At 44.4% G+C, this 27,846-nt stretch overlaps 1 protein-coding gene across 3 annotated transcripts in view; it reads right to left on the bottom strand.

Annotated features, from left to right (window-relative positions):
* KLHL3 (kelch like family member 3) overlaps window positions 1-27,846 on the bottom strand; it is a 133,267-nt gene that overhangs the window by 69,071 nt on the left and 36,350 nt on the right. For all 3 annotated transcript variants that reach the window (XM_027546427.1, XM_027546428.1, XM_027546429.1), the window contains 2 exons: window positions 20,292-20,413; window positions 10,303-10,465 (listed from right to left, as the gene is read on the bottom strand). In XM_027546427.1, coding sequence (XP_027402228.1) covers window positions 10,303-10,465; window positions 20,292-20,413 — 285 coding nt within the window. The remainder of the gene's footprint in view (window positions 1-10,302; window positions 10,466-20,291; window positions 20,414-27,846) is intronic.

Below are 27,846 nucleotides of genomic sequence, written 5' to 3'. Positions count from 1 at the left end.
AGTCTCTGGAGGTTACAGGGTCCTCTGTCATTTGCCCCAGACTTTGCTCCTTCCTCAGGTCTCACAACCCTGCACCATCACCCCAGGAGCACCTGAGCTCTTTGCCCTCCAGACCTTTCCCCTTCTTCTCTGGTGGTCCTGCTCTAGCCTGAGAGCTTCTTGGATAATTCCAGAAGCCCCACCCACACCCCCACCAACTTGGTCTGGCTTGCCCCTGGAGTGAGATTCCGAGTGCCTCCATGCCTGGGAGGCCATGCTGAAACATCAACTCTGCCACAGCTGCACAAGGAAAATGAAAATCAAAGCATGCTAATCACACTCATCAACTTCTTAAAAACCAAACAAAGAACTTAAGGTTTAAGCCATTTCTTGTAAAAATCATTTTGAACTTTATATGTTGAAAGAATTTCAGATCCAAACAATTCCCATATACCCTTCATCCAGAGTCCCTAAATGTCAATATTTTACTCTCAAAGTCTGAGTTATAAATAATCTTTTCCATGTCTCATTGGGCAAAAAAGGCTCCCCACTTGCTCTCCACTAGCTTAATAATATAACTGAAGCCACAGTTAAAGCTTGCCCATCCTGAGGCTCAGGGATGTTTGTACATAACAACACAAAGTTAAAAGTCAGATCCGTTACAGATGGAAGCAATTGTCACAACATAAGAAGTTGGTCTTTCTTCTCTACACATCAAAAGAAAAAAAATCTTTTGTTAAAGTGTAGATTTTAAGTATGAGATTCAACTATCTAACTTTCAGAATATTTAAGACTGTAGTTATTTTTTTAAGTATCCATTCTTAAAGATTTTTACATAAAAGTGAACATCCCATTTCTTTGGATGATGGGAATTCATTCTTGGCCTGGAGGCTTGGAAAGTAACAGGATTCTCCTTATACACTCTTCTGGCCCAAGAAGTCTTTGGACCAGTCGCCAGATGCATTGACAACATACAAAAAATAGCAGAGAGAAAAACTGACCAAGTGTAGGGCAGGGAGTTCCTGCGGACCAGCCATGGCTGAGCTCAGCAGGGGAAGCAGGCCAGCCAACGCCAACATCTCTGTGTCCCAGAGCCATACCATAGAAAAAAAAAAAAACTAACATTCAGAAGAGGGAAAAGAATAAGAGGAGGTGTAAGAGGAGGTGAGGAAGTAAAATTCTGAGGTTTAAGAAATTCTTCATCAGAGCTCAGAAAGCCAAGAGATAAACTTGGGTTTTGAAAAGGAAGAAAATGGAAGTGCGATGATGCATATCCTAAACGACTTGGTGGACAAACAAGAAGTACTCAAAGATAAAGCAAGGCAAAAAGTAGTCAGCCCTCCGCACTTCCGTATCTCTCACACCCTGGGGCATTGCAGCATGGGAGTCTGGGTCCCATCTCTCTGAAGTTGGCTGCTTCTTTGCCCATCTGGAACCTCCCACTGAAATCCCTTCAGAAATCCTCCCAGGAAGCAGCGTCTGGTGGGTAGGAGACAACAAGGGAGGTGTTGGACAGGAGCTTCTCTCACTCGGGGCTGGCACACCCAGAGACCAAGGAGACTTGCCAGGCATGATCAGGACACAAAGAAGGGCCCAGAAACTCCTTCCCTTCTCCCTTCAGCCTGGGACACAGCGCTGAGCCCCAGAGGAGACCCCTTTCTGTTAGCAACACTCAAGACACAACAGGGTAGAAAAAACAGGAACAGGCTCCTCTGGCTAACTCAGTTTCCTGGGAAACAGGAGTTGCCCAGAAGACTCTGTACTCAGGTCAGCGCTCTTCTCAGGCACTTCCTAGAAAGAACCCACTCTGTTCCCGCAAGATACACCTTGAGAATCAGCTTCTGCCTTTAACACTTGTTTGGAAATTTTTTAAATTTCTTTTGCTTTCCTGTTAGTGTATTAACGGAGAATGTAGTGACTAATTGGCTAACAGTCAGAAGACCTGGGTTTACCTAGCTCCACCTCTTACAGTCCCTTTTCAGGCTCTGACTTCATTAATCATAAAAGGGGACCATAAAGCCTGACCTCGATCTCCAGGTTGCTCTGAAGTTCAAAAATGGTAACATATATTAGCCTACTTTGAGATCTATAAGAAACTCTTTAGAAATGAAGGAGAAACAGCACGTGCACGTGTACCCGCATGACGAAGCTCAGTTCTGCAGGCAGCACTGCTCTCAACGGAGAAGCCATTTCCACAGCATCAGTCATCCTTTGAGACTGCAGGACCTGCCAGTGAGGCTGTGGCCTCAAAGGTCTCAGAATCCCACTTTAATTCCACTGAGTTCCACAAACTTTCTAGTGATATAAGTATTGAATTTCCTAAGGGTGGAGTTTTCTCATCCATTAAATGGAGCTAATAATAGCACTTAACTCATAAAGGTGTGATGGGCATTAGATAAAATATATGCACAATAATTCCCATTTCCTGAGACCACTGCAAGTGCTCAATAACTGTTCATATGTTATGGGCCAAAAGCAGTGTTTCTTCAAAAGGGAAGAAAATAGAGCTGATGTCTACAAGGAGACAACTGGCTTACAAAAGGGTAACACAAGACACCAGTGACTTCAACCCGAAGTCCACAGGGCCATGCCAGGAAACACACTCCACATTCAATAAAAGAAGGCCAATTCAGAGCATATCTAGAAAACAGCAACAGCTCAGTCTAGCTAGGGCCTAGGCTGTATCTTCATTCATCTAACAAATACGTACAGAGCCTCCACCAAGTATGGGGAACTGTGCCAGGCTCCCGGGGAGGTAGAGAGGCAGGCAAGGCTCAATCTTGGGGGACAGGTGGAATGTGCAAGGGCATAGCATCTTTGAACCACAGGCAAGCCCCGTGAAAGGGATTCTCCAAAATAAACTTTCATCTTATCTAAACTTATCTAAACTTTTCTTATCTTCTTGCTTTTTTCCCCTTTAGGGAGGAGTGTAAACAAACAAACAAACAAACAAAAAAAGTTAATTAGTATCTGGTTAGGAGTTCCAATTAACCAGGCTTTACTACAAGTAGCAAACACTGTCTAAGATGTAAGTTTTAGAGACACTGCATTGGGAAAGATCCTCAGTGTTCTCCCTACTTGCTGCAAGTAATAATAATTTTTTTTCTCCAGCAAAAAAAAAAGTCCAAATTTTGATTAATGAAACATAACGGAACTGTTCCTGCCTATTTGGATGAGAAATTATAGAGAAGATGAGGGGCACCAGACAATTGTAAATCCTTTCCCCACCAAGCGACATAAATATATCTTCCCAGTGTGGAAAGGATAAGGAAACTGGGTGGCACATTCCCAGGAAAGGGGGACTAGCTGGGTCTTTTTAAAAAAGCAGGCCTGGACAAAGTTAAGGGCTTTTCCTAAAAACAGCTAACATACTAGGTATTTTACATATATTATGTCACTTATATCTTCCAAAAGCCCAGCTGAAGCGAATATCAATATCTCCACTTTACAGATGAAGAAATGGAAGCCCAGAAAGCCTAAGTCATGATCTCAGTATCACATGGCAGTAAGTGGTAGAGCCTGGTATTGAACTAATGCTATCTATATAGCCCTCCAGCTTTCTTTTGACTAGTGTTGGCATGATGTTGTTTTCTCCATCTTTACTTGTCACTGACTATGAATCTTCATAATTAAAGTGGGTTTCTTGTACACACACAAAAAAATAAACTAATGCTATCTATACATAATAACAAATATTCTGATAAGAATCTTAGTTTCCAAAATAATAAAAGCCTGTCCTAAGCAGGCTATTTTGGTAAAATCAATATAGACATCAGAACATCCTAAGAATCCCTTAGGGATACTGCAGAGAGAGAAAGAAAATATGAATCTAACTATATTTCTTTTAAAAAAAACAATCTTAGAGTAGTAGTGTTTCAAACATTTTGGCATCAGAGCCGGGTTCAAATTTCAGACCCTTGGATAGAAATCTTTCCCTAACCCACCTATCAGGCTAGATGACGTGATATTCTTCTGTGTTCCCAAAGTCACCAAGATAAGAAATTAAAATCACAGTGCTCATCAACCCACCTGAGGTCCTTCTCTCATACTGGGACGATGACCCCCATGAGGGGAGGCTCTGTCTCATTTGAGTCTGTCTTGCTTGAATGTGAATCCTCAGTGTCTGCAGATATCAAGCTCTGAAAATACCATGCTTCCCTTCCCATGCTTCTTCAAGACTTCCTAGGCCTCAGGCAACCTCTCAAGCAAGTCCCAAGTCCATTCCTCCCTCTTGATGGTGTGAAATAAACCTAAAGCTTTGATCAGGTTTATCTAAACTACAAGCCCAGAACAAATGGAAGTGATAACTCATCTATGACTTCTTTGACCTGCAGAGATGAGATGAACTCAGTTATTCCGGGGCCAGCGGCCCAGCAAACAGGTATGAGTGAGTGCCTCTGAATGGAACCACTTATCAGGCCCCAGGATTTGCTAATGAAAGGTGGACACATAAACAGAATCAAAACATTTTAGTAGGGTTTTAAAAAAACAGAGCTACTTTAAATCTCTCTCCCCTCCCCTCTATTACTCTATTTTTGGAGAGCAGAGGTAAGCTTTCTTGATCAGTTCTTGGCTTTCAGGGCCCATAGTTTCCTTGCTCCAGGGAGAAAGCTCAGCTGCCACAGAGAATAACACAGATTTACCTGACTACTTCCCACAAGGGCTACAACCACCAGCCCTCAGACTCTAATTTTCACTGCCTCCATTCTCCCTGTGATGGTGGGATAAGAGCTCTCTTGCCATGCTGACTTAATTCCAGAAGTGTATGTACTGTACCTCCCCTTGCTATCATACACACAGAGCAAAGGGCTGTATCAAAACTGCCCAGTTATCAGTGTTGTTGATTCAACAACAGAGTTCCCTGTTCTCCAGAGAATGGAAGGAACAGGGAAGTCTCCTAAAATTCCCAGGAGAACAACTAACAATAAAAACTACCACACTAATGCTTCATTTGCCACCTTCAAGGCAGAAGCAGAAAATCAAGGGGAGGCAGAAGTGAGGCAGCGGCCATGGGCAGAGAGGCTGAACTGGCCTGTGGAGTTGTGAAAACAAACTGTGGGATCAGAGCACAGGCCCTGGAGTCAGGCAGCCTCTTCGTGAATCCTGGCATTGCCACTCACAAACTGTGATCTGGAGCAAGTTACTAAATTTCTCCAAGGTTTCGTTTCTTCATCTGTAAGTTAAGAAAGTAATAACTACCTCTTACAGTTTTGAAGTGTGTAGCACCTTGCCTGGTACCTTGCAAGTGTTCAGAAATGGCAGAAACTTCCACCGTGACCATCACCATCATCATTATCTTATGATGCCAAGCTGGAGGCAGCAATTTCACCAGATAACCCTCACTAAGTCAGAGGGTTGTGTTTTTTCAAGTGCTTTGTCGAAGTTTTTTGCTGTCTTTAGTTTAATCACTTCATTCCATGGTCTTAAATGCCTCAATCAATCGAAAAAAGGCCATTTCTCTCCACAAACATGTGAAATTCAATGGTTTTTCCATTCCATGGCTGGGTGGTTTCAGCTCAGCTTTGGCATGCTGATGTAAACACATTGTTCAAAGAATTTTAATTGCCATTTCATTAATAGGGTCCCATTAATATCCCTCTCAACTAGCTCTGCTCATGGCCCAGGCATGGTCATCCAATTACCAAACAACAAAATCCCCATAAACCTTGGCCCATGCCTCTGAAGTTAAAGATTAAGCAGTCCCTGCAAACAATAACAGTGAGATATAAGAAACAGGCTATGCAAAATATGAGGGTCCTTTTCCCAATTATCTCGTACTCAGAAGAACTATGACATCAGCAGCTGGGGGCAAGGGTCTTCCCCGGCCCAGTCAGCTTTTAACTACGGGACTCACCCTTCCCCAGCCCAGCATAACTTACATCACAGCAAAAATATGGGGGCATAACCCTAAGGGGGAAACTGGACCCAGAGGAAGCAGAAAGGACTACCACAGGAAGAAGAGACAGGCCCATTACAAACAGGAAATCAACCACGCAGTTAGGTGGAAAGAGCTGGTACTCCAGCCCCCAGAGTCACGCTGTGCCCTCCTTCGCCCCGGGGGGCTGAAGACTAATCAGAAGGCAGTTGTCAACCTTAAAAATAGTTACTCTTTCTAGACAGCAATTTGGCAGTATCTTTTAATGTGTACTCTCTACGAGCTACTTTGTGCTATATACTAAGACGGCACTCTACAAGCACAATTTCACGGTTACTTACATACCAGCGAGTATACTCCAAAACATTACGTACAAGAATTACTGTTAAAGCATTTGATGTAAAAGAAAAAAAAAAAAAAAAAACTAGTAACATTAATGTTCATTAAGAGAGGACTGGTTAACTAAATTATAGTTCATTATAGTTCATCCCTATGATGCAGCAGACAAAAAGAGTAAGAACAGCCATACACAAAAGTCTGGAAAGAACTTCAAGATATTGCACTAGGTTAAAAAAAAAAAGCATAATGAGTACAAAAGTCTTCTATTTGTGTAAGTTAAAAAGTGTAATATATACATATCTTGTAGGGATATCCAAGACAGTTCCCTGCTCCCTTGAGAGGACCTGAGAGATCAACTGTGTATTTCATACCTTTGATCTTGTTTGAAATTTTTATCATGGATACAAGTTGCTTTTATTGAATACATTCTCTAAAGTTTTAAAAATAGTGGTATAGAAATATGCCTGCTAACATGGAAAGATGTTCAGAATATACTGCTAAGATTTTTTGGGCTGGAAAATATATATGTGGAATGAGAGACAGGGGAAGCTGTACACTAGGGTGCTGCCCATGACACCCTCTGGATAGGATTGTGGGGCCTTTCCTGCAATAATCACAGATGGTTGTATATTAAGATAGCAACAATAATAAGCACAGAAAGTTCATCTTAGAAAAGGAGCACGAACAGAATTCAGAGGCAGTTTGGGGTTGTGGACAGGCGAAGGCAGAGGCCAGCTGGCCAGAGATAGGGAAGAAGTGGAAGGCAGACATACCCAGCTGTGCATATGTATACAGAGGAGCCACCATCAGAAGCTCCAGAAATGGTCCTTCTCCCGCAAAGCGCATGCAGTCTTCAGCAGGGATCGTGGTGTTGACCCGAGGAGTCCCGTCTCTCCACCAGGTCCCGTGGGGCTCTGAGGCTCTCTTGCCACAGACGGCATGAACAGCTGGGAGGATCCAGGGCATGGCCCTATGGTGGCACCTACTTCTGCAGGAGGCTCTCCTACCTGTCCCTCCCACACCGACCCCAATCCCCTAAACCATGCTGAAAACAAAGCAGGAGGAGCAACCTCCCATCAGGGAGAAAAGCAAACAGGCCTAGGGTCACTCAGCTCCAAAGTGTTGGCTGGTGTGATCCCTGATCTGGAGGGTCTCCTTGTAGTCTGTGGGCTCAGATACCTCCTGACTCAAGGCATGGGGCCATGGAAGCCTGTAACCACACGGGGCAACACTGCCCCTTGTGTGTGTGATTCTGGTCAGTACCCACATGCCCACACTTAAATGGGCGAGACAGCAGCTCTGTCTCAGGAGGCAGCAATGGCAGAGCCGCCAGGCTCCATCTAAGTTCACGGGGTGCAAGACCAAAGTCACAAAGCAGGCCCACAGCGGTGGCTGAGTGCAATGGAGTAAGCACAGATTAGCCTTGTTTTTCTTCTCTATATACCACACAAGGTGAAGTCTTAACTTCACACTGCTTCTTCTAATGTCTCTTCATCATAGTCTTATGACCTCTGTATTATCACACCACCTTAAAAATATGATTTTTATCTTCCCAGTTTCACCCAGATGAGGGCTACAAAGAAAGCTATCCTGGAGCAGGTCCCAGGTTCCCCGGAAGGCCTGCACAACAGGGAGGAGGCTCTCAGCCTGCAGTCACACTGACCGAGCCAGAGAAGGAGGAGGACTCACGCATGCCGTGAGGGGCAGCTTCCCAACACGGAAGAGAAGACATCCACGCCTCACTTTCCCACCCCAAGATGACTAAACACCCCGCATCTAGCAGAGACAGCTGGCCATCTGTCTACAATGTCTGGTTGTTGGAATCTGGTAACTGCATGGCACAGACTTTGAGGTTCACACTTCTGATGGAAAATGCCAGCACTAGCCACCAACACTCCACAGTTTCTGATTCACAGGGCCACCCTATGTCCAAGCTGGGCCTGGAAGCCACAGAACAGAGTAGTTATAAACATAGCTCTGGAGTAAACACTGTCTGGGTTTGAATCCTGTCTCTGTCTCTTCTAACTAACCCCAACAAATGACTTCACCCCTCTGCGCTTTACTTTCCTCAGCTACTGTATGCTTTAAATGAACATAAAATGCTTAGTCTAGGATGTGACCCAAAGTGAAAGCTCAGTAAACACTAGCTGAGAGTCATCCACCATGACACTGCACACACACATGTAGAGCACACACCCACGATGCTGCGGAACCACATCACCATGCCCTCAGGATCAGGGAGCACCAAAACCACAACGTGCTCCAAACCGCCTCCTTCCCACTCTCCCACAGGTGAGTCTCACCATCAGACAGGGAGAAGGGCAAGGGAGAAAACAAAGATTCTGAAAGTGGAGGGAAGTCAGGACACAAGACCTAGGAGCCTTTGTTAAATGTGGGGAGTTCAATACACAGCCCAAACCTCTGATGCCCTCATGAGCCAACTACAAAAGGGTGTGATACGTGCTGTGTATGGATGCAAGCATGCACACTCTAGAGAGAGGACTGGGGAGGTGAGACAGAGACCTCCTGGCATCTAAGCATTCTCCCTTCACCTCTGCACCAGCAGATGTCCACACACTGACCTCAGCCTCAGTTAAGCCTTCAGCTTTTGCTGAAGCAAAGTCTGTGCACATCCCTCAAGAGTGGCTAGACTAGAGAAGGCTGGACTAGTGACCACTCCCTGAGAACAGAAAGGAGGTAGGGTATCAAGCCAGGTAATACAGGCACAGGAGGGACAGCAGAGAAACAGGAGAGTCAAGGATTACGGTCAGAAAGAGTCAGAAGAACTCAGCATTAGGCAGACTGGGGAATGTCCTTCACAAAAATCATCATTATTGACATCCTAACGTCTGGTCCTATTTGTGTCCTCAGAAACAGACCTCAAGAAGTGAGAGTCTGTATAGGCTCCTGGGGTCTTGATCAGAGCAAAAAGAGGATGCTGAAAAACAGAAGAAATGCTTGTTGACTTGTGGACCAAGGGGCTAACACAATGCAGGGAGCTGGCATGTGAGCAGCTAGCAGGCCCTCAGTTAACTCCCAGACATTGGCTTCCTGAACAGGAGACAGAACAGACAGCAGCCATGCCAGCACTTGGGCAGGGGAAGAATGAGAGGTTTTACTGCAAGGGAAGGAGGTGGCCATGACTAGATCTATCAATTCATATGACCAGACCTGTTTCCTAGGTCACTCATGACCTTCATCCTCAAATCACTACTCCCTATAAAAAAATCACAGGATGATAGGCTCTAGTGAGGAGAATGTCTCCAAAAAAAATAAAATGGACTCAACAGATTATCTGATGTACTGAGAAGACTGTTCAGTGTACCTGTCTTATAAGAGTTAGTGATCATAATACTGTGTAAAAGAAAAAGCATCTATTCACTGCCTTACTAATTAAAACAAAAGTTTTCTGATAAAAAACCAATTATAACTTAGCTCAACTGTAGAAATGATACAGAAGAATAAAGAGAGGGGAACAGTGAATGTATATGAGGGGACATCTATGAAAGTGCAGTTATTCTTCTGTGAGAAGTCAACAGACAACATCTAAAACTAATAAACCCCAAACCAGTCGTATAACATTTTATTTACAGCAAGAGAGGTAAATATCAGATGAAGCAACTTTTGGCTGAATCAGCACCTGTATTTTAATTCTTTCAGAAAGGCAAGTGAGTGGCTCTAGAGAGCAAGACTTGGGGTGGAAAAACAGCAGGAGACTCTTATCATTATGAGACTTGCAACATTATTTGACTTTTCAAATGGTGTTCACAGAACACTTTGATCAAAATAGAAATTTTCCTAAACAAAGATTATTTCAAGACCTAGTTGAAATTATTCTTCCCCCACGAAGTCTTCTCAGATCTCCTTCTTCTTCTCTCATGAAAATTACTGTCTGAACTTTTCATCTGGCAATTAGTCATATTCCACTTGGCACTGAGCTGAACTCCCCTATTGTTAATTATCTTTCCACCTGTGTCTTATCTCCTTGACTAAATCGTAACTGCTTCTCAGTAGAACACACTAGCCTCATAATCTTTGAGGAGTCCACCACAGACCAGGTTATTAAATTCACAGGCTTGGAAAGGTGCAGCTACATTGTTCCCCATTACCTGCGTAAGCATTGGCCTGCTGCAGCAGGTCAGTGCAGGTATGCACGTCTGCAAAAGCGCGGATGCCCAGGCAATTGGTGGGATGCAACTGAGACTGCAGGAAGTCACAGCAGTTCTGACGAACATCCATGAGCTGTAGCAAGCTGGCGGCTGGGAGCAGCACCTGGAAGAGAAGGTGACATTCTGAGTAGCAGGATCCCACCACCAAGGTCTCATCTCCCCAAAGCGGTGCTCTAATCAGACCACGGCCAGGCTCAAGGCCTTTGCATGGCTCTCCACTGCCTGCCCAAGTAAGTCCAAACTTCCCAGCCTGGCCTTTGAGGCAACCCCAGCCTGAGTTTCCGCTACTCTCCACTGCATGGACCCTTTTTTGTTGTTCGGTTGCCAAGTTGTGTCCAACTCTTCATGACCCCATGGACTTCAGCACATCAGGCTTCCCTGTCCCTCACCATCTCCCAGAGTTTGCCCAAGCACGTATCCATTGAACTGGTGATGCCATCCAACCATCTCATCCTTTGTCGCCCCCTTCTCCTCCTGCCTTCAATCTTTCCCAGCATCAGGGTCTTTTCCAATGAGTCAATTCTTCGCATCAGGTGGCCAAAGTATTGGAGTTTCAGCTTCAGCATCAGTCCTTCCAATGAACACCCAGGACTGATCTCCTTTAGGATGGACTGGTTGGATCTCCTTGAAATCCAAGGGACTCTCAAGAGTCTTCTCCAACACCACAGTTCAAAGGCATCAATTCTTGGGTGCCCGGCTTTCTTTATAGTCCAAATCTCACATCCATACGTGACTACTGGAAAAACCACAGCTTTGACTAGATGGACCTTTGTTGGCAAAGTAATATCTCTGATTTTTAACATGCTGTCTAGGTTGGTCATAACTTTTCTTCCAAGGAGTAAATGTCTTTTAATTTCATGGCTGCAGTCACCATCTGCAGTGATTTTGCAGCCCCCAAAAATAAAGTCTCTCACTGTTTCCCCATCTATTTGCCATGCAGTGATGGGACAGATGCCATGATCTTAGTTTTCTGAATGTTGAGTGTTAAGCCAACTTTTTCACTCTCCTCTTTCACTTTCATCAAGAGGCTCTTTAGTTCTTCTTCACTTTCTGTCATAAGGGTGGTGTCATCTGCATATCAGAGGTTACTGATATTTCTCCCGGCAATCTTGAGTCTAGCTTGTGCTTCATCCAGCCCAGCATTTCTCATGATGTACTCTGCATATAAGTTAAACAAGCAGGGTGACAGTATACAACCTTGATGTACTTCATTCCCAATTTGGAAACACTCTGCTGTTCCATGTCCAGTTCTAACTATTGCTTCCTGACCTGCATACAGATTTCTCAACAGGCATGTCAGGTGGTCTGGTATTCCCATCTCTTGAAGAATTTTCTACAGTTTGTTGTGATCCACACAGTCAAAGGCTTTGGCATACTCAATAAAGCAGAAGTAGATGTTTTTCTGGAACTCTCTTGTTTTTTGATGATCCAACGGATGTTGGCAATTTGATACTGGTTCCTCTGCCTTTTCTAAATCCAGCTTGGACATCTCGAAGTTCACAGTGAGGCTAAGGCCCTTATAAGAAGAAAAATACATAGCAGAGTTCTCTCTCTCTACCATACAAGGACACAAGGAGAAGGTGGCCTTCTGCAAACTGGTAAGCTAGCCCTCACAAGAAACTCAATCAGCTGGAACCCAGATCTAGCACCTACAACATTGTGAGAAAATTAGTTTCTGTTGTGTAAGCCACCCACTCTGTGGTATTTTGTTATGACAGCCCAAGCTAAGACAGACTGATTTCCTACATGGCTATATATTAGAATCCCCTGGAGAAGTTTTAAAATACTGATGCCTGGGTCTCACCACCAAAGGTCCAACTCAATAGGAATGGGGTGTAGCCTGGACAGTGAGATACTGCTGAAGTTCCCTAGGTGCTTGTAAATGTATAGTCAAGTTGAGAACACTGCCCTGTAGCCTTTAGTTAATATCTTTACTCAGAAAGATATTTACTGAATAGCTAACACCCTCATTCACCATTTAATTACTGAGCACCTATGTGCCAGCCTATAAGATTCAGCAGGAATCTGATCTTGTTCTAGCATCTACTGGAATGAGGGCATCATCCCCAAATCCACTGGGACTCAAACAAACACACTCTACTCTCCCATCCAACAGATAAATAGTAAAGAACATCTTGGGGAAGGTTCTCAGCAAAAGGAGAGCTAAGGTTCCTTTTGAAAGGTCATGAGACACATGAGTATTTATACTGTACCCTGGGAGACAGAAACAAGTTCCTGCTCGAGTGTGTGTGCATGTGTTTTTCCTAAAAGCCAGGGAAGACCAGCTTGAACAGGCCAGATGGGTGCTCAGACAATCAACCCTGGTCGAGTTCCTTTGTACTTTGCCACAGCTCCTGAAGCCTGCCCTCAGATCAAAAAACCAGGGTAGTCAGTAAAGTCCTCCTCAACCCAGCTTTGCTACCCCTCCTCTCCCCTACCCTGTGGGAGGCACAGACAATCTGAGAGCGACTTAAGGGAAAAAAAAAAAAAAAAATATCAGATAGCTGTGAATAGTTTGGCTTCAGACTGCATTGCTTGGGGCCCCCAGCATTCATTTCACCCCAAAACAACCCCCATGTTCTGAGTCCTTGATCTCAGCTGCTCCCCTGGCTCTCAGGGAGAGTGTCTGGGCCAGCCAGACCCCAGCTGCTCGCGTTCACCCAGGCTTGCCCAGGAAGATATACATGGGCTGCAGATGCATTTGATTTCTTGACTCAGAGCACTATAAACATCTTTTTCTTTTCTTTTTTTTTTTTTTTTTGAGTGATTTAAATTTTAGAGACTGATTGTCCCCGAAAACAGCTCTGAACCTCATCTCTAGTTCTCCTCACCTCCATGGGCTAAGGCTAAAAACTCGGCCCCACTGCCACATTCTTGGGCCTTGTCTCATCACTAGAGTAACCAGCCATCCAGGTTTGCCCAGGATTGAAAGACTTCCCAGGACACAGGACTTCCAGTGCAAAAGTTGGGGTTGTTGGCTCCCTTCCTCATTCCTGCTCACACAGAGATGCCACCAAGAGCCTCTAGTATCAGTGGTCCCGCTCCAGACCTATGTGCCTACTCTCAAAGGGAAGTTCATCCTGCCTGCAAGATTAGACCTCTCCCTCATGACAGCTGAGTTCTAGAAAACATCTCTCTCCTTCCTCTCCCCTCTCTCTTCTACCAGCAAGACAACTGTATATTACCATCAAATTCTTGGTATTTTCTGAACCACTGATTCATTCCAGAGAAGGAAAAAGATAAGATCACCCACTGGAGAGTTTGAGACGGTAAGTGAACACAGTCAGGCTCCAAATCTGACCACCTAAGCTCCATTCCCACAAAGCAGCTATAAACTGGGGAACTCAATTAACCTGTGCACTTGCTCAGCCTAGCCAAACAGATTCCAGGACCAGATTAGTCTCGGCCTGCTAGTAAAGTGGAGAACCATTAACCATTCTTGCTGAATACATACCAGGAAAGGAAAGCTGTGTTCCAAACTCCCCACATGACCTCCATAACACGTGCCCTAAACCAACACCAGCTACAAACCCTAAAGCCAGGCCATGAGTTGACCGACCATCCCAGTTTGCTGAGACCTTGCCAGTTCTAGGACTCAAAATCCTGTGTCCCAGGAGAGCCCTCAATTCTGGACAAACTGGGACAGTTGTTCACCCCAGGAACAAGGAACTTGTATTCAGTTACACTGAGAAGCCCTGGTGGGGAAGAGTAATCCAATGCTGTCCAGCACACACCCTATTCGGGTGCAGGAGCCCCCAAGGGTCAGATGTGATTAGAGGATGCAATGGACAGCAGCCCTTTAGCACCACAGAGAAGGAATTTCTGAGAGTCCAATCCCCACCCCCGAGATTGCATCCCAGCCAAGCCAAAATGCTGTCGTGCCAGGGACACACACCCCCTCTCCCTTGCCCTCTTCTTTACCACAAAGTCAGTTGCACAGTTTGGTGCTAAAATTTTCAACCTCATGACAACTACCCCAAAAATGAAATAATAAATACTTACTGAACACACTCCTTAGATTACACTTTCAGTTTTTAAAACCTCCCTGGATACAGCTACCCACACAGCTTTCAACTTCCTCACTGTTCACAAAACCCATGTGGCAGACAAAAACTTTCAGAGCTTCCCCCATCCTGCTTGGGTCCACTCCTGCTCTAAAGTGTTCCCAAGCTGACATCCCAAAATGAGCGGGGCTGGTGGTTTCTCTAATTGCCCCTTCCCTCTCTTTGATCTTATGCTGTGATCTTCCCACTGCTTGCTTCACACAGGAAGGCATGAAGAAGAGCCAAGGGAGTCAGAATGCTGTATCACTGCTCAATTGCTGAGTCTCAGGGATAAATAGGGGCCTGGTCCAGTGGGGCTCTGGGGGCTGCACACAAGGAGAGGCAACACAGATTCTCAGAGGCTACAAAGAGTGAAAAACATCCAGGAGGTGGTCTTCACTTCCCTCTCCTACAGCCAAGGCTGGAAAATGATTTACTCTTCCCTTCTCTTGCCTGCAGCTCGACTCCCTCAAGCGGTAGCAGTAACAAGATTAGGAACAAGAGGCCAAGCGCAAGTCCTCAGCTTGGAAGCAAGCTGTCCTGGTGGAACTGCTAGGGCTGTGTGGCTTGGCCCCTGGAAGGAGGCTAAGACCTGAGAAGGAGAAGTTGGCTGGAACCACTGCAGGAAGGGAAGATGACCCTGGGTTAAAAGCTTTCAGCTTGCCTCTCGCCGTCTCAGCATTTTGGTTCTGGGAAAATAGGCCCTGGAATGACCCTCAGCAAAGAGTTTACAGGTTCCCCTCCAGCTTGCAAATGGCTTCCCCTCCATTTTTCATGCAAAGGCTCTGTTGTTTTTTTTTTCTCTCCCTCAGATAACATGAAAACCCAGCAGAGGATATCCCGTCACAGAGTTTGTTTCCTTTAACAAAAACAAAAGGAAATGCCCTGCCTCAGAAAGCACCTACTCCTGGAATTTCAGGGAAGCAGGGCCATGCACAGAGGGAGGGTACCAGTCAGAGGACCAGGTGACAAGGGTGTCCAGGGCCTCTGCCCCCCCACACACAGCAAGTTCTGCCTCTGCCAGCACCAGGCATGAGTCCTGGCACAGAAACAGTGCTAAACAAAAAATTACTGAGAGAAAGAAGAAGGGTGTGGGCGGTATACAGGAGAGTTAGCAGAACTACACTGTGATTAAATGTGTCACTTAGAATATTTAGAAAAAAAATGTTATGGAAGTATAGTGTCACTGAGAATTTTGACTTCTCCACTCACCAGCCATGTGACTAAAGGCAAATTACTTAACCTCTCTCTGCCTCTGACTCCTCAACAGTAAAATGAAGATAATAATCAGTTCAGTTCATTTCAGTCACTCAGTCATGTCCGACTCTTTGCGACCCCATGAATTGCAACACGCCAGGTCTCCCTGTCCATCACTAACTCCCGGAGTTCACCCAAACTCTTGTCCATCGAGTTGGTGATGCCATCCAGCCATCTCATCCTCTGTCGTCCCCTTCTCCTCCTGCCCCCAATCCCTCCCAGCATCAGAGTCTTTTCCAATGAGTCAACTCTTCCCATGAGGTGGCCAAAGTACTGGAGTTTCAGCTTTAGCATCAGTCCTTCCAAAGAACACCCAGGACTCATCTCCTTTAGAATGGATTGGTTGGATCTCCTTGCAGTCCAAGGGACTCTCAAGAGTCTTCTCCAACACCACAGTTCAAAAGCATCAATTCTTTGGCGCTCAGCTTTCTTCACAGTCCAACTTTCACATCCATACATGACTACTGGAAACACCATAGCCTTGATTAGACAGACCTTTGTTGGCAACGTAATGTCTCTGCTTTTGAATATGCTATCTAGGTTGGTCATAACTTTCCTTCCAAGGAGTAAGCGTCTTTTAATTTCATGGCTGCAATCACCATCTGCAGTGATTTTGAAGCCCCAAAATATAAAGTCTGACATTGTTTCCACTGTTTCCCCATCTATTTCCCATGAAGTGATGGGACCCGATGCCATAATCTTCATTTTCTGAATGTTGAGCTTTAAGCCAACTTTTTCACTGTCCTCTTTTACTTTCATCAAGAGGCTTTTTAGTTCCTCTTCACTTTCTGCCATAAAGGTGTAATAATAGTACTGCCTTAAAGGCTTGTCATTGGACTCAAAGGAAATAATACATTTAAAGCAAGTAACACAGTGTTTGGTGCATAGGGAATCCTTAGTTACACTGGTTTTTATTATTCATTAATACAAGCTGAAGTCAAGATTCTGATCATCCACTTCATAAGAAATTCGAATTGATCACATCAACAGGGCACAGCAAGTTAGAGAGAGCTGGATTCAAATCCCAACTCCACCACTAACTACCTGTGTGACCATGGGTAATGTACACTTCACTCGTTGCAACATCAGTTCCTTCAACTGTAAGAGAAGAATCATAGTAGAACCTTCCAGTAGTGGTTACAATAACGAAATAATGCATGTGAAGTGATCAACACGTGCTTTGCTTACAGTGAGTATTAATAAGAATCAGTTACGAATTGTTGCCTCCACTGTAGAAGGGCAGTTCAGTCTTTCCAAGGTATGTGTGGCTGGAAAGAGAAGCAGGGCATAATCTCCCAGCCATTTAACCAAGCCCCAAGTCTCTAACCCGTGTTTTCCCAGGAACCTCTGCGTACACATCCTCAGTGCAATGAATCCTCACACATACTGTCTTCATAGACAGCTTGTGAGCAACTCTCAGCAGATACATACATCACAGCAGGAAGAAGCAGCCACATGTTGATCTAAAACTTTCTCTTAACCAGTTTTGGTTTTCCCCCAAGGTCATCCCTGACCAAACCATAAAGTTAAGGAAAAAAAAGGAAAATAGTTCACATATATGATTGATTCCAAACTGCAGAGTTTTATTCCACGTTGTGCTTTGCAGAGTTTTATTCCACATTGTGCTTCCCAGGGGAGTCCCTGCACATGCAGCCTCTCCTCACTCCCAGATAATACTGAACGCAGCAGGTCCCTCCAGGGGCTCACAGGCCAGCGGGGTCACAGACAGGCAGAAGAGGAGGCAGGCCTGACCTCCAAGACTTTCCTTCAACACCCAGTCCACACCATGCATCCTCAGTGAGGTCTGCCCTTAACCACCCTCATCAAGGTGATGATGAACATTCTCTGCTTCCTGGGTACCTCCACTCTGGCCCCTACCACAATGGAGGGCACCCATTTGCCTGGCCACCTGTCTCCACCTTCAGACATGTGCCCCTTGGTGAAAACGCTTCTGTGTTCACAGTGCTCTCTGTGCCTACCCTGTCTGTGGCACACTCCTCTAAGTTCTTTACCTATAGTAATTCATTTAATGCTCACGCCAACCCTAAGAGGTTAAGCGCTATTATTATGCCCATGAGACAGACAAGAACACTGAGGCACAGTGTTCTTGTACCTTGCCTGGGATCACACAGCTAGAAAATGGTGGAGCCGGGATTTAAAGGCAGGCAGTCTAACTCATGACCACCCAACAGAATGGGCACTATTATGATTCCTGTTTTACAAATGAGAAAACTGATCCTTGAGGCAGAATGTTAGTGGGGGTGTCAGAGAAGCTCTAGTTTTCCTCACTATAAGTACAGCTAAGATTTATTACCTTGAAAGGATACAAAGCAAAATCAGCAAAGGGAAAAGGTACATGGGGCAAATTTTGGAGAACAATAGCCACAAGCTTCCAGGAGTCCTCTGCGAATGGAGTCACAGAGAACGCACTTAATCCCTCCAGCAATGAACAGTGACAACATGTGCAAAACATTACCAACCAGGAAAGCTAGCCTGACTCTGAGAGGCCAAGACGTGTGTCAGGTGTCAGTTACACAGGCACCTTCTGCCTAGCGTGGACTGAAATTCCAAACTCTCAGAAGGAAAGCAGGTGATCGGCATAAACCATATTGCTTGCACAAACAGTTTAAGCAGTGCAAGCTACTACCATTATCACTAGAGGAGTGGGAACTCTCTCAAAATCCAAGTTGCCAGACTCCGGATGAAGACTGACCTTGTAAGCAAGCCTTTCTGAAGAAAGCAAGCAGGCTTGCTATGTTTATCTCTTTTCTGCACATTCTTCTATCACTTTCATGTTTATAGTATCTCTAATACAAGATTTAAAAAATATATATTTACCCCCTACACTTTTTTTAGGTTGACATCTAGCATTTTTCATTAAAGTTGCAAAGGATATAATTTCCTGCATTTTGTAAATCTCAATATTTATATTAGTCTCAAAAGCATCTAAATGAATTTAAAAGACATGGTGATTTCATATAACTATCACCCATTTAAAAAAATGTTTTTCCACACATACCCTATACATATTTTATACTAAATTACTTTGCACTTGTTGTTACTGCCCAAAAGTTATTCAGCTGCTTAAATTCTGCTGCTTGACCTAGTATGTAACCATGGCATTGCCCACTCCACTCTGGATGGGAAAGACCAGAAATAATGCAATGGCTATGCATTTTACTGTGCATAAAAGAAATTTCAGTTTTAAAAGGGCGAGGAAGGATTAGACTAGATCACTGTAGAAACTATACCACCCAAAAGTCTGTCTAGGAACCAGAGACAAAAACAGGCTATACCCTGGGCAGGCTCTACAGGTCCAAATGCAGGGTGCCTCAGACCCTCAGTTTGCGGGTACCCTAACACCCCTACCAGAGGACCATTTACCACACGAAACCAACTTCTATCCATCCTTCAGTCCTCAGCTCAAATCTTATCTCATGAAAGAGCCCTTCCTAGATTCCCCACTTCATTCAAATTGTTCCTCTCCTTCAAAGGACTTACCACAATTTATACATAAACATTACTTGTGTGCCTATTTGATGAGTGTCTGTCTTCACCCTAGAACACAAATTCCATGAAAGGAGACAATGGAATCACCTCTGCTCACTGGTACATACACAGTGCCCAACAAAGTGTCTGGCATATGAGAGGCCCTCAAACATTCTGGCCAGATGGAATGAATACACAATTACCAATTTGGCCTCCCAAACACCTCAACCCTAAAAAGGGCATGGTGTTCTGAATAAGAGAAATATATCGTGGTACTTTGCATATCTCTCATCATCTCATATAGTTTAATTTATCTCTCTCACAATAAATAAGGTAGAATTTTGCTTTAAAAAAACAAAAAAAGGAAGAAAAACCTTTCATATCCCATATAATTTCCATTATTTTAATATCAAGATCCTTAATGATAAGAAATAGCACATCTTGTGTCTGCATTTGACCTGGTTGTTCACAAGCTTCCAGAGTGGGCCACACCCTCCACCATCCCACCTTCAGTGCCACGACACTGATGTCTTACACCCCACAGAAAGGACACACACCTTTGGGTGAAGCAGTGTCTTTGCTGATTCCTCTTTTCTAGACTCCAGATGGCTGAGAAAGAGACCAGGTCGGCAAAAGGAGGCAGAGGCACAGACAATCCACCTCACAGCCACACACCCCTGCTGACACTCAAGGCTGGTGCTTGGCACCTCCATGGGCTCAGAGGCATTTCATTGACTAACATTGACATGAGAAAAACTTTAAACAGCCTCACAAGCTGATACTCAAAATCCCCGAGATGAGATGATGACTGGGGAGAAGAAGGGTCACCCAGACTCCAAGAGTTTGAACCAGCATGAGTTAAAGACTTTCTGCTCTGGGGCTCAAGCTCATTCTGAGGGATTATGGCCTGGTGGTTAAAAACATGGGTCCCATGGTCAGGCAGGCAGGATATGAGGGTCGTTCGCCCTGGCCATGTATCTCAGGACAAGTCACCCACTCTCTTTGAAGCTTCGGTTTCCTCTACAGTTACCAACTGAATTGTTGTGAGGGTTAAAGGAAATGATGATGTAAATGGGGGGCGGGGGGGGGGGAGGGGCTGAGTATATGATACACTGAGCTATCAGCTGGAGCTGAGTTTACCTGGACGTTCTCTTCAGTCACCTCAATCTCAGCCGTATAGATATAGTCAATCAGCTTACTCAGGGTCTGCCCATCCACATCCTTGATTTCTATCTTCTTGGCTTTACTCTCAGACATGTCACCTACAGTTCAAAACAAAAACAAAATGGACATGAACATGAACCTAGGAAGTGCTTAACCTTCACATGGTCTCCTACCCTGTCTTGGCAAAATAAAAGCACTACCTGTGCTGCCAGCAAAAGGAACACTCGGCCACAGCGTAGGACACACTAGTGGACATCGAGGTCACATCAACTTCAGGTCTGTGATCATTCTCAAGCATTCCCTAACTCTATCCATTGCCCCTTTTCATTTTGAAGGCAAATTTATCATGAGAAAGCATTCAACCAAGTTCCTGCAAACTTGTACACAGGGGGCCAGAGAAAGTGAACAAGATATGAACCTGTCCTCAAGGAGCACTTGATCTAGTAGGGCAGATATATTAAACTATATGAGATGATGAGAGATATGCAAAGTACCAGTAGAACAACTTTTTTTTTTAACCAATTATTGAGTGCTAACTATGGCCAAGCACTGGGCTTAGCACTTTAAACTATTGCCTCTTTTAATCAATGACTTAAAAGCATTATTCTTAACATCCCCGTATTACAGATAAAGAAACTGAGGCACAGGAGCAAAGGTAATTCATTTTGCCTACAGTCACACATGTGGGAAGGGGCCAGGCAAGACTTGAAAGCCAGCAGTCTGACTCTAGAGTCCACACTAGCAATCACTGTGGTATGCTAAATCCAAAGAATGCATAAGATAGAGCAACACACCCTATTTGTGGAATCCTGGAAGGCCTCCTGATAGGAAGTCACATTTGAGTTGGCTATTCCTCATGCAGCAAAGGTGAGGAAAGATGAGCTGGATGCAGGAACCATGAGTGCAATGACAGAAAAGTACCAAAAGGATAAATGTGGGGAACAGTAAGAGGGTAGCATAGCTGGTATGTGGAGTGACAGTGAGAGGAAGGAGGCTGGAGAGACAGCTAGGAGCCAGGACTCGCAGAGCCCAGTAAACCATGCAAATGAGTTGGGACTTTATCCTAAGAGTAGCACCACTGAATAGTTTTAAACGAGGGAATGACATCAACAGATGGGTGTCTTTGAATGAAATTTTGGACACATTGGGGGAGGCTGGACCAGTGGCAGGGAGAACAGATGGGAGGCCCTGATAACCATCCAAGAAAGAGAGAACACAGGCCTGTGAACTAGGGCAGCAGAGGCACCACGAGAGCACAGTCCTGAGGCCCCTGACTGCAGCCTGCTCTCTCTATACAGCGCACACAGCTCTGTTTAGAGCCAGGCTCATTCAACAAAGGTTGCTGGTTTCAGGAGGAAAAGACAGGCAAGATGTGTCCTTGTAGACTGAAATGCAGGGCGACGTGACTGCAAGAAATGGGGCTTCAGAAGTCCTTACATGAGTGTGAAAACAGAGCCTGGGCGGTTGTTTTCTGTCTGTGGAATCTGTGCACTGGAGCCAAGAAAATACAGTACAGTACAGCCCGTGGGCTGCAGACGCCCACCTCCAAGCTGCATGGACTATGCATGATTCCCCCACCAATCCACAGTTCCCATCCTGACACAGCTCTAGATACGAGTGATGCCAGAGAGGGAAGAAAGATGGGGGCGGGGAGACCTATTCCAAACCCTGCTGGCTCCCACGGATCAGGCAGCCCAGTGACCCCCATTCGATTCTCTTCTCTCTGACTGCTGGTAGAAAGCAGCAAAATGGCCTCAGCACAAAGAGCCCTGAGACAGGACAAAGAGGCAAAGAGGAAACAGGAAAAGATGGTGAGTTTCTCCTCTACCCATAAAACAAGCTTTCACAATCTCTCTCTTGAATATACTCCACGACAAACATGAACACATACATAAGGAAATCAAAAGTTAAATTCCTCTCTCCAAACAGCTATGAAGATGTTCACTAGCAAAGGTCCAGTGGGTAATTATACTGCAAAAAGATCATCAAAGATGGCCAATTCTCAGTTTAAGAACTTGGACCTTAGAAAAAAGGCTGGGGGGAAAAAAAAAGCAACCTGACTACAAGAACCAAGAGACTCAGAAGTCTTTAGTGAGTGTGAAGTCAGAGAGAGCCTGGCCTGATTGCTTGCTCTTTATAGAAGTAGAGCTTGGGAGTCAGGTTAGGGTTTTGTATCTTGGGGGTAAACAAGTGGAATCTCCTGAAATTGTGTGAAAATATTTGTACATATGGGCAAAAGTTTGATTTTCTGATGAGATGAACAATCATTTTCATGATGTTGAATACCCGGAAAATGTTAAGACACAGTTTTCTAGATGATGGGATTTTTTTTTTTTCCTTGCTTCTTTATATGAATCAAAAATTTCTGCACTAAGTACTTAAAATTCTAACAAGCAAGAAAAAATTGAAGGAAAAAAAAATCTAGGGCCTCAAAGACCATGTCTTTTCTGATAAATTTCCTTTATAGGAAATTGGAGACTTAGATTAATATAAATCATAAGGACTTGTAAAATCCAATTTAATATCTCTGTGAACCAGTAGAAATTACTGCATCAAACAAAGATGTCAGCTTAAACAAACCCTGAACGTGGTAGTAATAATAGTTGCTACTACATGCCAGACCCTCAGGGTTTACATACATTATTTCATTTAGTCCTTGTAACAACCCCAGGAGGTACGAGATATTGCTTGCAATTTATAAATTATAGAATTGGCATATCAAGAGGCATTTGCACACAGCTAGTAAGAGGGCAGGGCTGGGATTTCAACCTTTGGCCTAACTTTAGACCTCATGTCATTTTTAATAAATCCCTCTATAATTTAAACTTGACCCTAACTAATGACCTTGACAAAAGTATTCATAAAGTGAAGAGTGAAAGTGTTAGTAGCTCAGTCCTGTGCAAATCTTTGCGACCCCATAGACTGTAGCCTGCCAGGCTCCTCTGTCCATGGGATTCTCCAGGCAAGAATACTGGCGTGGGTAGCTATTCTCTTCTCCAGGGGATCTTCCTAACCCAGTGATCCAACCAAGGTCTCCTGAATTGCAGGCAGATTCTTCACTGTTTGAGCCATGAGGGAAGCCCATTTGACATATAACAAGCACTTAAATACTTGTTGGAGCAGAGAAAGAAAGAAAAAAGAGAGGCTTTCTCTTGACATCTCATAAGTCCACAGACTATAGTTAATTCTGAAGAAGGAGAAATCATCAAAGGCTTCTTCATTCTTGCTCTTTCACTCACCTCTGCTACTTTGACAAAATATTTCTAGAGGACAGAACATAAGCCCTGTAAGTCCCTCTGTCTTCAAGGTTAACCCAAGAGCCCTCTTCTGCTGATTTTTCCCAAGAGGCCCAGCCCAGCCACCGCAGACTCTGAACTTTCAAAAAAGAAGAAATGCAGATGGCCAACAGGTACATGAAAAGATGTTCAACACGACTAATCATCTGTGACATGCAAATCAAAACCACAATGAGATATTACCTCACACTTGTCAGAACAGTTATCATCAAAAAGAACACAAATAACAAAAGCTGGTGAGGATGTGGAGAAAAGGGAACCCTCCCACCACTATTTGTGGGAATGTAAATTGGTACAGCCACTGTGGAAAACAGTATGGAAGTTTCTCAAAAAACTAAAAATAGAACTACCAAATGACCTAGGAATTCCACTCCTGGCTGTATATCCCATCCTCCCCCCAAAAAAACAAAAACAATAATTCAAAAAGATACATGCACACCAGTATTCACAGAAACATTATTTATAATTGCCAAGATATGGAAGCAACTAAAGTGTCAATCAACAGATAAGTAAATAAAGAAAATGTGGTCTGTATATTTGATGGAATACTACTTAGCCATTAAAAAGAATGAAATTTTGCTATTTGCAGCAACATGGATGGACTTGGAGAGTATTATGCTAAAGTGGAAAAAGCCAGACAGAGAAAGACAAATTCTGTACCATATCACATATGTGAAATATAAAAAATACAACAAATTAGTGAATATAACAAAAAAGAATCAGACTCACAGATATAAAGAACAAATTAGTGGTTACTAGTGGAGAAGGAAGAGGGGAGGGGATGAAGAGGTACAAACTATTAGGGATAAAATAAGCTCCAGGGCTTCCCTGGTAGTCCAGTGGTTGAGAGTCTGCCTTGCAGTGCAGGTAATACCAGTTCGATTTCTGGTCCAGGAGAATCCCACATTCCGCAGAGCAAGACTACCGTGTGCCGCAACTACTGAGCCTGTGCGCTAGAGCCCACGAGCCACAACTACTGAGCCCACGTGCCACAGATACCGAAGCCTATGCGCCTAGAGTCTGTGCTCTGCAACAAGAGAAGCCACACAATGAGAAGCCTACATACAACTAGAGAGCAGGCCCCACTCTCTGCAACTAGAGAAAGCCCCCGTGCAGCAATGAAGACCCAGCACAGCCAAAATCATAAATAAATATTTTTAACGTAAATTAATATTGTACAACACAGGGAATATAGTCAATATTGTATAATAACCATAAATGGAGTATAAGCTTTAAAAATTGTGAATTTTATTGTACAGCTGTAACTTACATAATGTTGTAACAGTAACTGTACTTGAATTTAAAAGAGAAAAAGAAAGAAAACGTCAGTTGAACATTTTTGTCCTCTGTTAACATCATATCCTGTTCTTCCAGATAGATCTTGATCTACCTAGCAAGGGCAGATGTTTGTTTGTTCATTCAGTCAATAAGCAAGTATCAAACAGTCCCTATGGGCAAGGCCCAAGGACACAGTGGTGAACAAGTCATGTTCCCAGCCCTCATGGAGCTCAAACTAGTAGAAAGATGAGTAAACCAGCAATTTCAAAATGTGTTAAATGCTAGAAAAGGAGACTTAATTTAAAAGGTTCTTAGGCAGGGATTCCTCTACCCTGAACTGTATGCAAAATAATGAGCATACAGGAGCACATATTTACTTTTTTGTGGAAAGAATCCATTGTTTTCATCAGACTGATGAACCTGACCTATTCTGGGGCCATAAAAATTTGAGTCTGGCAGAAGCACAGCATATAAAAGGAGGAAGGGGGAGAGATGGCTGAAGATACAAGCAGGCTCTGGACAACTTGAGGGCCTTGTGCACCATGCAGAGAAGTTTAGACTTCATTCTAAGGGCAATGGGGAACCCTTGACAGACTTTAAGCAAGTAAGGAATACATTAGATTTTTATTTAGTAAATATGACTATAGCTACAGTGTAGAAAATGGGTTGGGACTGACGGAACAAAATGGGGGCAGGTTGACAAATTAGAAGGCTGCTGCAGTAAACTGGGTGAAAGACGATGGCAGCTAGACTAAGGGACTACGTCTTAAACTTCTTTAAATCTTCAGACTCTACCTTCAGACCAGCACCTAGAAGTCTCCAAGAAGCATAGAGAGCCCAGGAGAGCAAGGCATAGTCTCAACCTAGCTAGCACATCACAGGCACCAAAGTGTGAAAGTGTCAGTTGTTCTGACTCTTTGTGACCCCATGGACTGCAGCCCGCCAAGCTCCTCTGTCCATGGGATTTTCCAGGCAAGAATACTGGAGTGGGTGGCCATTTCCTTCTCCAGCGGATCTTTCCAAACCAGGAATCAAACTTGAGTCTCCTGCACTGCAGGCAGATTCTTTACTGTCAAAGCCACCAGAGAAGCTCACATGCACAACAGAGTTCTTTTTAGGTGGAAGACTGCCCAAAGGGGGGAAGAGGTGCATCTTGAGGAGCCATGGGGGAAAATCTTTCACCACCGCATAAGACAGGGGGGCTAGAAAATCACTGGCTCATATCCTAGATTGCTGATAGAAACCCAACCCCATTATTCAGCCAAAGGAACAAGAAAGGAATGGTAGAATGGCTGTGAGGTCTTTCCAAAGAGCCAGACACAGACCACCAGCCACCCCTCAAAGCTGTACAGCAAAGGGAAGAAAAAGTGCATTCAGGGTCCTTGTGTTACAGAACTCTTCTTCACTCCTCAATTGAGTCCTTACTGTTGAAATTTAGTTTCATGATCTGGGTAAAAAGAAAACAGAAGATCCTTACCTTCTGCACAATGATCCTGGGTGTTAGGATGGCTATTATACTCTCTCACCCCTAACCTTCATCTGTCTAAGTCCTGATATCTAGGCTGCCAACTCATTTGGGCAGAGTTGAGACCTGTGCCACATGTTAGCATCACATGAGGAAAAGAAATAACCTGCCACCTTGCTGAATCCCAGCCAAGCCTCCTGCAGGTAAGGTTTGTAGGTGAGCCATCTATGCCAGATAACTGCAAAAGGTTGACCTCTGTCTCCTGTGAAATAAGGACTTTCCTGGCCCTGCCTTTATGCCATAGCTGTGCGACATTCAAAGGAGATAATGAGAGTGTGAGAACTGCAGCAGCAGGATTCAGCAGAGCTGCAGTGCTGGAGATCACCCCAGCACCCAGCCTCCCTGGAATCTCAGCCTTCCTCCACCTGGAGAGGTCTTTCTCCTCAGGTGGAGTACCAAATCGGGAAGGAAATGCCTATGTAGCCAGAGATGTTTCATGTCAACTCTCACCACCACCAGGGCAGCAGGTATCAGAGCCTCCCCACACATCCACATGAGCTGTATAAACTATGACAGGCTCTACACATAATAAGAGTTAGCTTTATTAAGTACCTATTCTGTGTCGGGTGCTCTTCCCTGGTGGCTCAGATAGCAAAGAGTCTTCTTGCAAGGCGGAGACCCAGGTTCGATCCTTGGGTTGGGAAGATCACCTGGAGAAGGCAATAGCAACCCACTCCAGTATTCTTGCCTGGAGAATCCCATGAATGGAGGAACCTGGCAGGCTACAGTCCATGGAGTCACAAAGAGTCAGACATGACTGAGTAACTAACACTTTCACAATTTCATTCTGTATTGGGTGTCTTATTTCCCTTACCTGTATCTGTTCCCTGCTTGTTGTTATTATTGTTTTACTGTTATTATTCCAGTCTCAAAAACAAGAAAACAGGATCACAGAGGTTAAGTAACTGCTTACAAACCTATCAGTTGCTGGAGTCAGGTCATGATGGCTTTCTAAGATACCACACCATCCCCTAATGAAGGTGCCATTACCACCCTGTGTTTAATCCTTACCAAAGAGGCCTTTGCATCAACAACTCCAAACCTCCTCTATGAACACTCATAAAAAAATTTCCGTCCAGTGGTTCTCTTCAGTGAAGATCTGAAATTTCAAGACTGAGCTATGCCAAGTGCAGACAAGTCTACCCCAGACCATCTTGGTCAAATCAGTTGCACGTAATTGGATGCTGGTAGGTGTCTGAACAGTAGTCTCTTTTCCAGGGCACTATACAAGCCTGTGTTGAACTACATCAACACAGGCTTGCTGCTGCAGCTGCTGCATTGCTTTAGTCATGTCCGACTCTGTGCGACCCCATAGACAGCAGCCCACCAGGCTTCCCATCCCTGGGATTCTCCAGGCAAGAACACTGGAGTGGGTTGCCATTTCCTTCTCCAATGCATGAAAGTGAAAAGTGAAAGTGAAGTCGCTCAGTTG

This window comes from Bos indicus x Bos taurus, chromosome 7 (genome assembly GCF_003369695.1).
Source record: "Bos indicus x Bos taurus breed Angus x Brahman F1 hybrid chromosome 7, Bos_hybrid_MaternalHap_v2.0, whole genome shotgun sequence".
NCBI lineage: Eukaryota > Metazoa > Chordata > Mammalia > Artiodactyla > Bovidae > Bos > Bos indicus x Bos taurus.
Note: the sequence above shows the minus strand (reverse complement) of the source record. Positions and strands in the feature narration are given on the sequence as shown.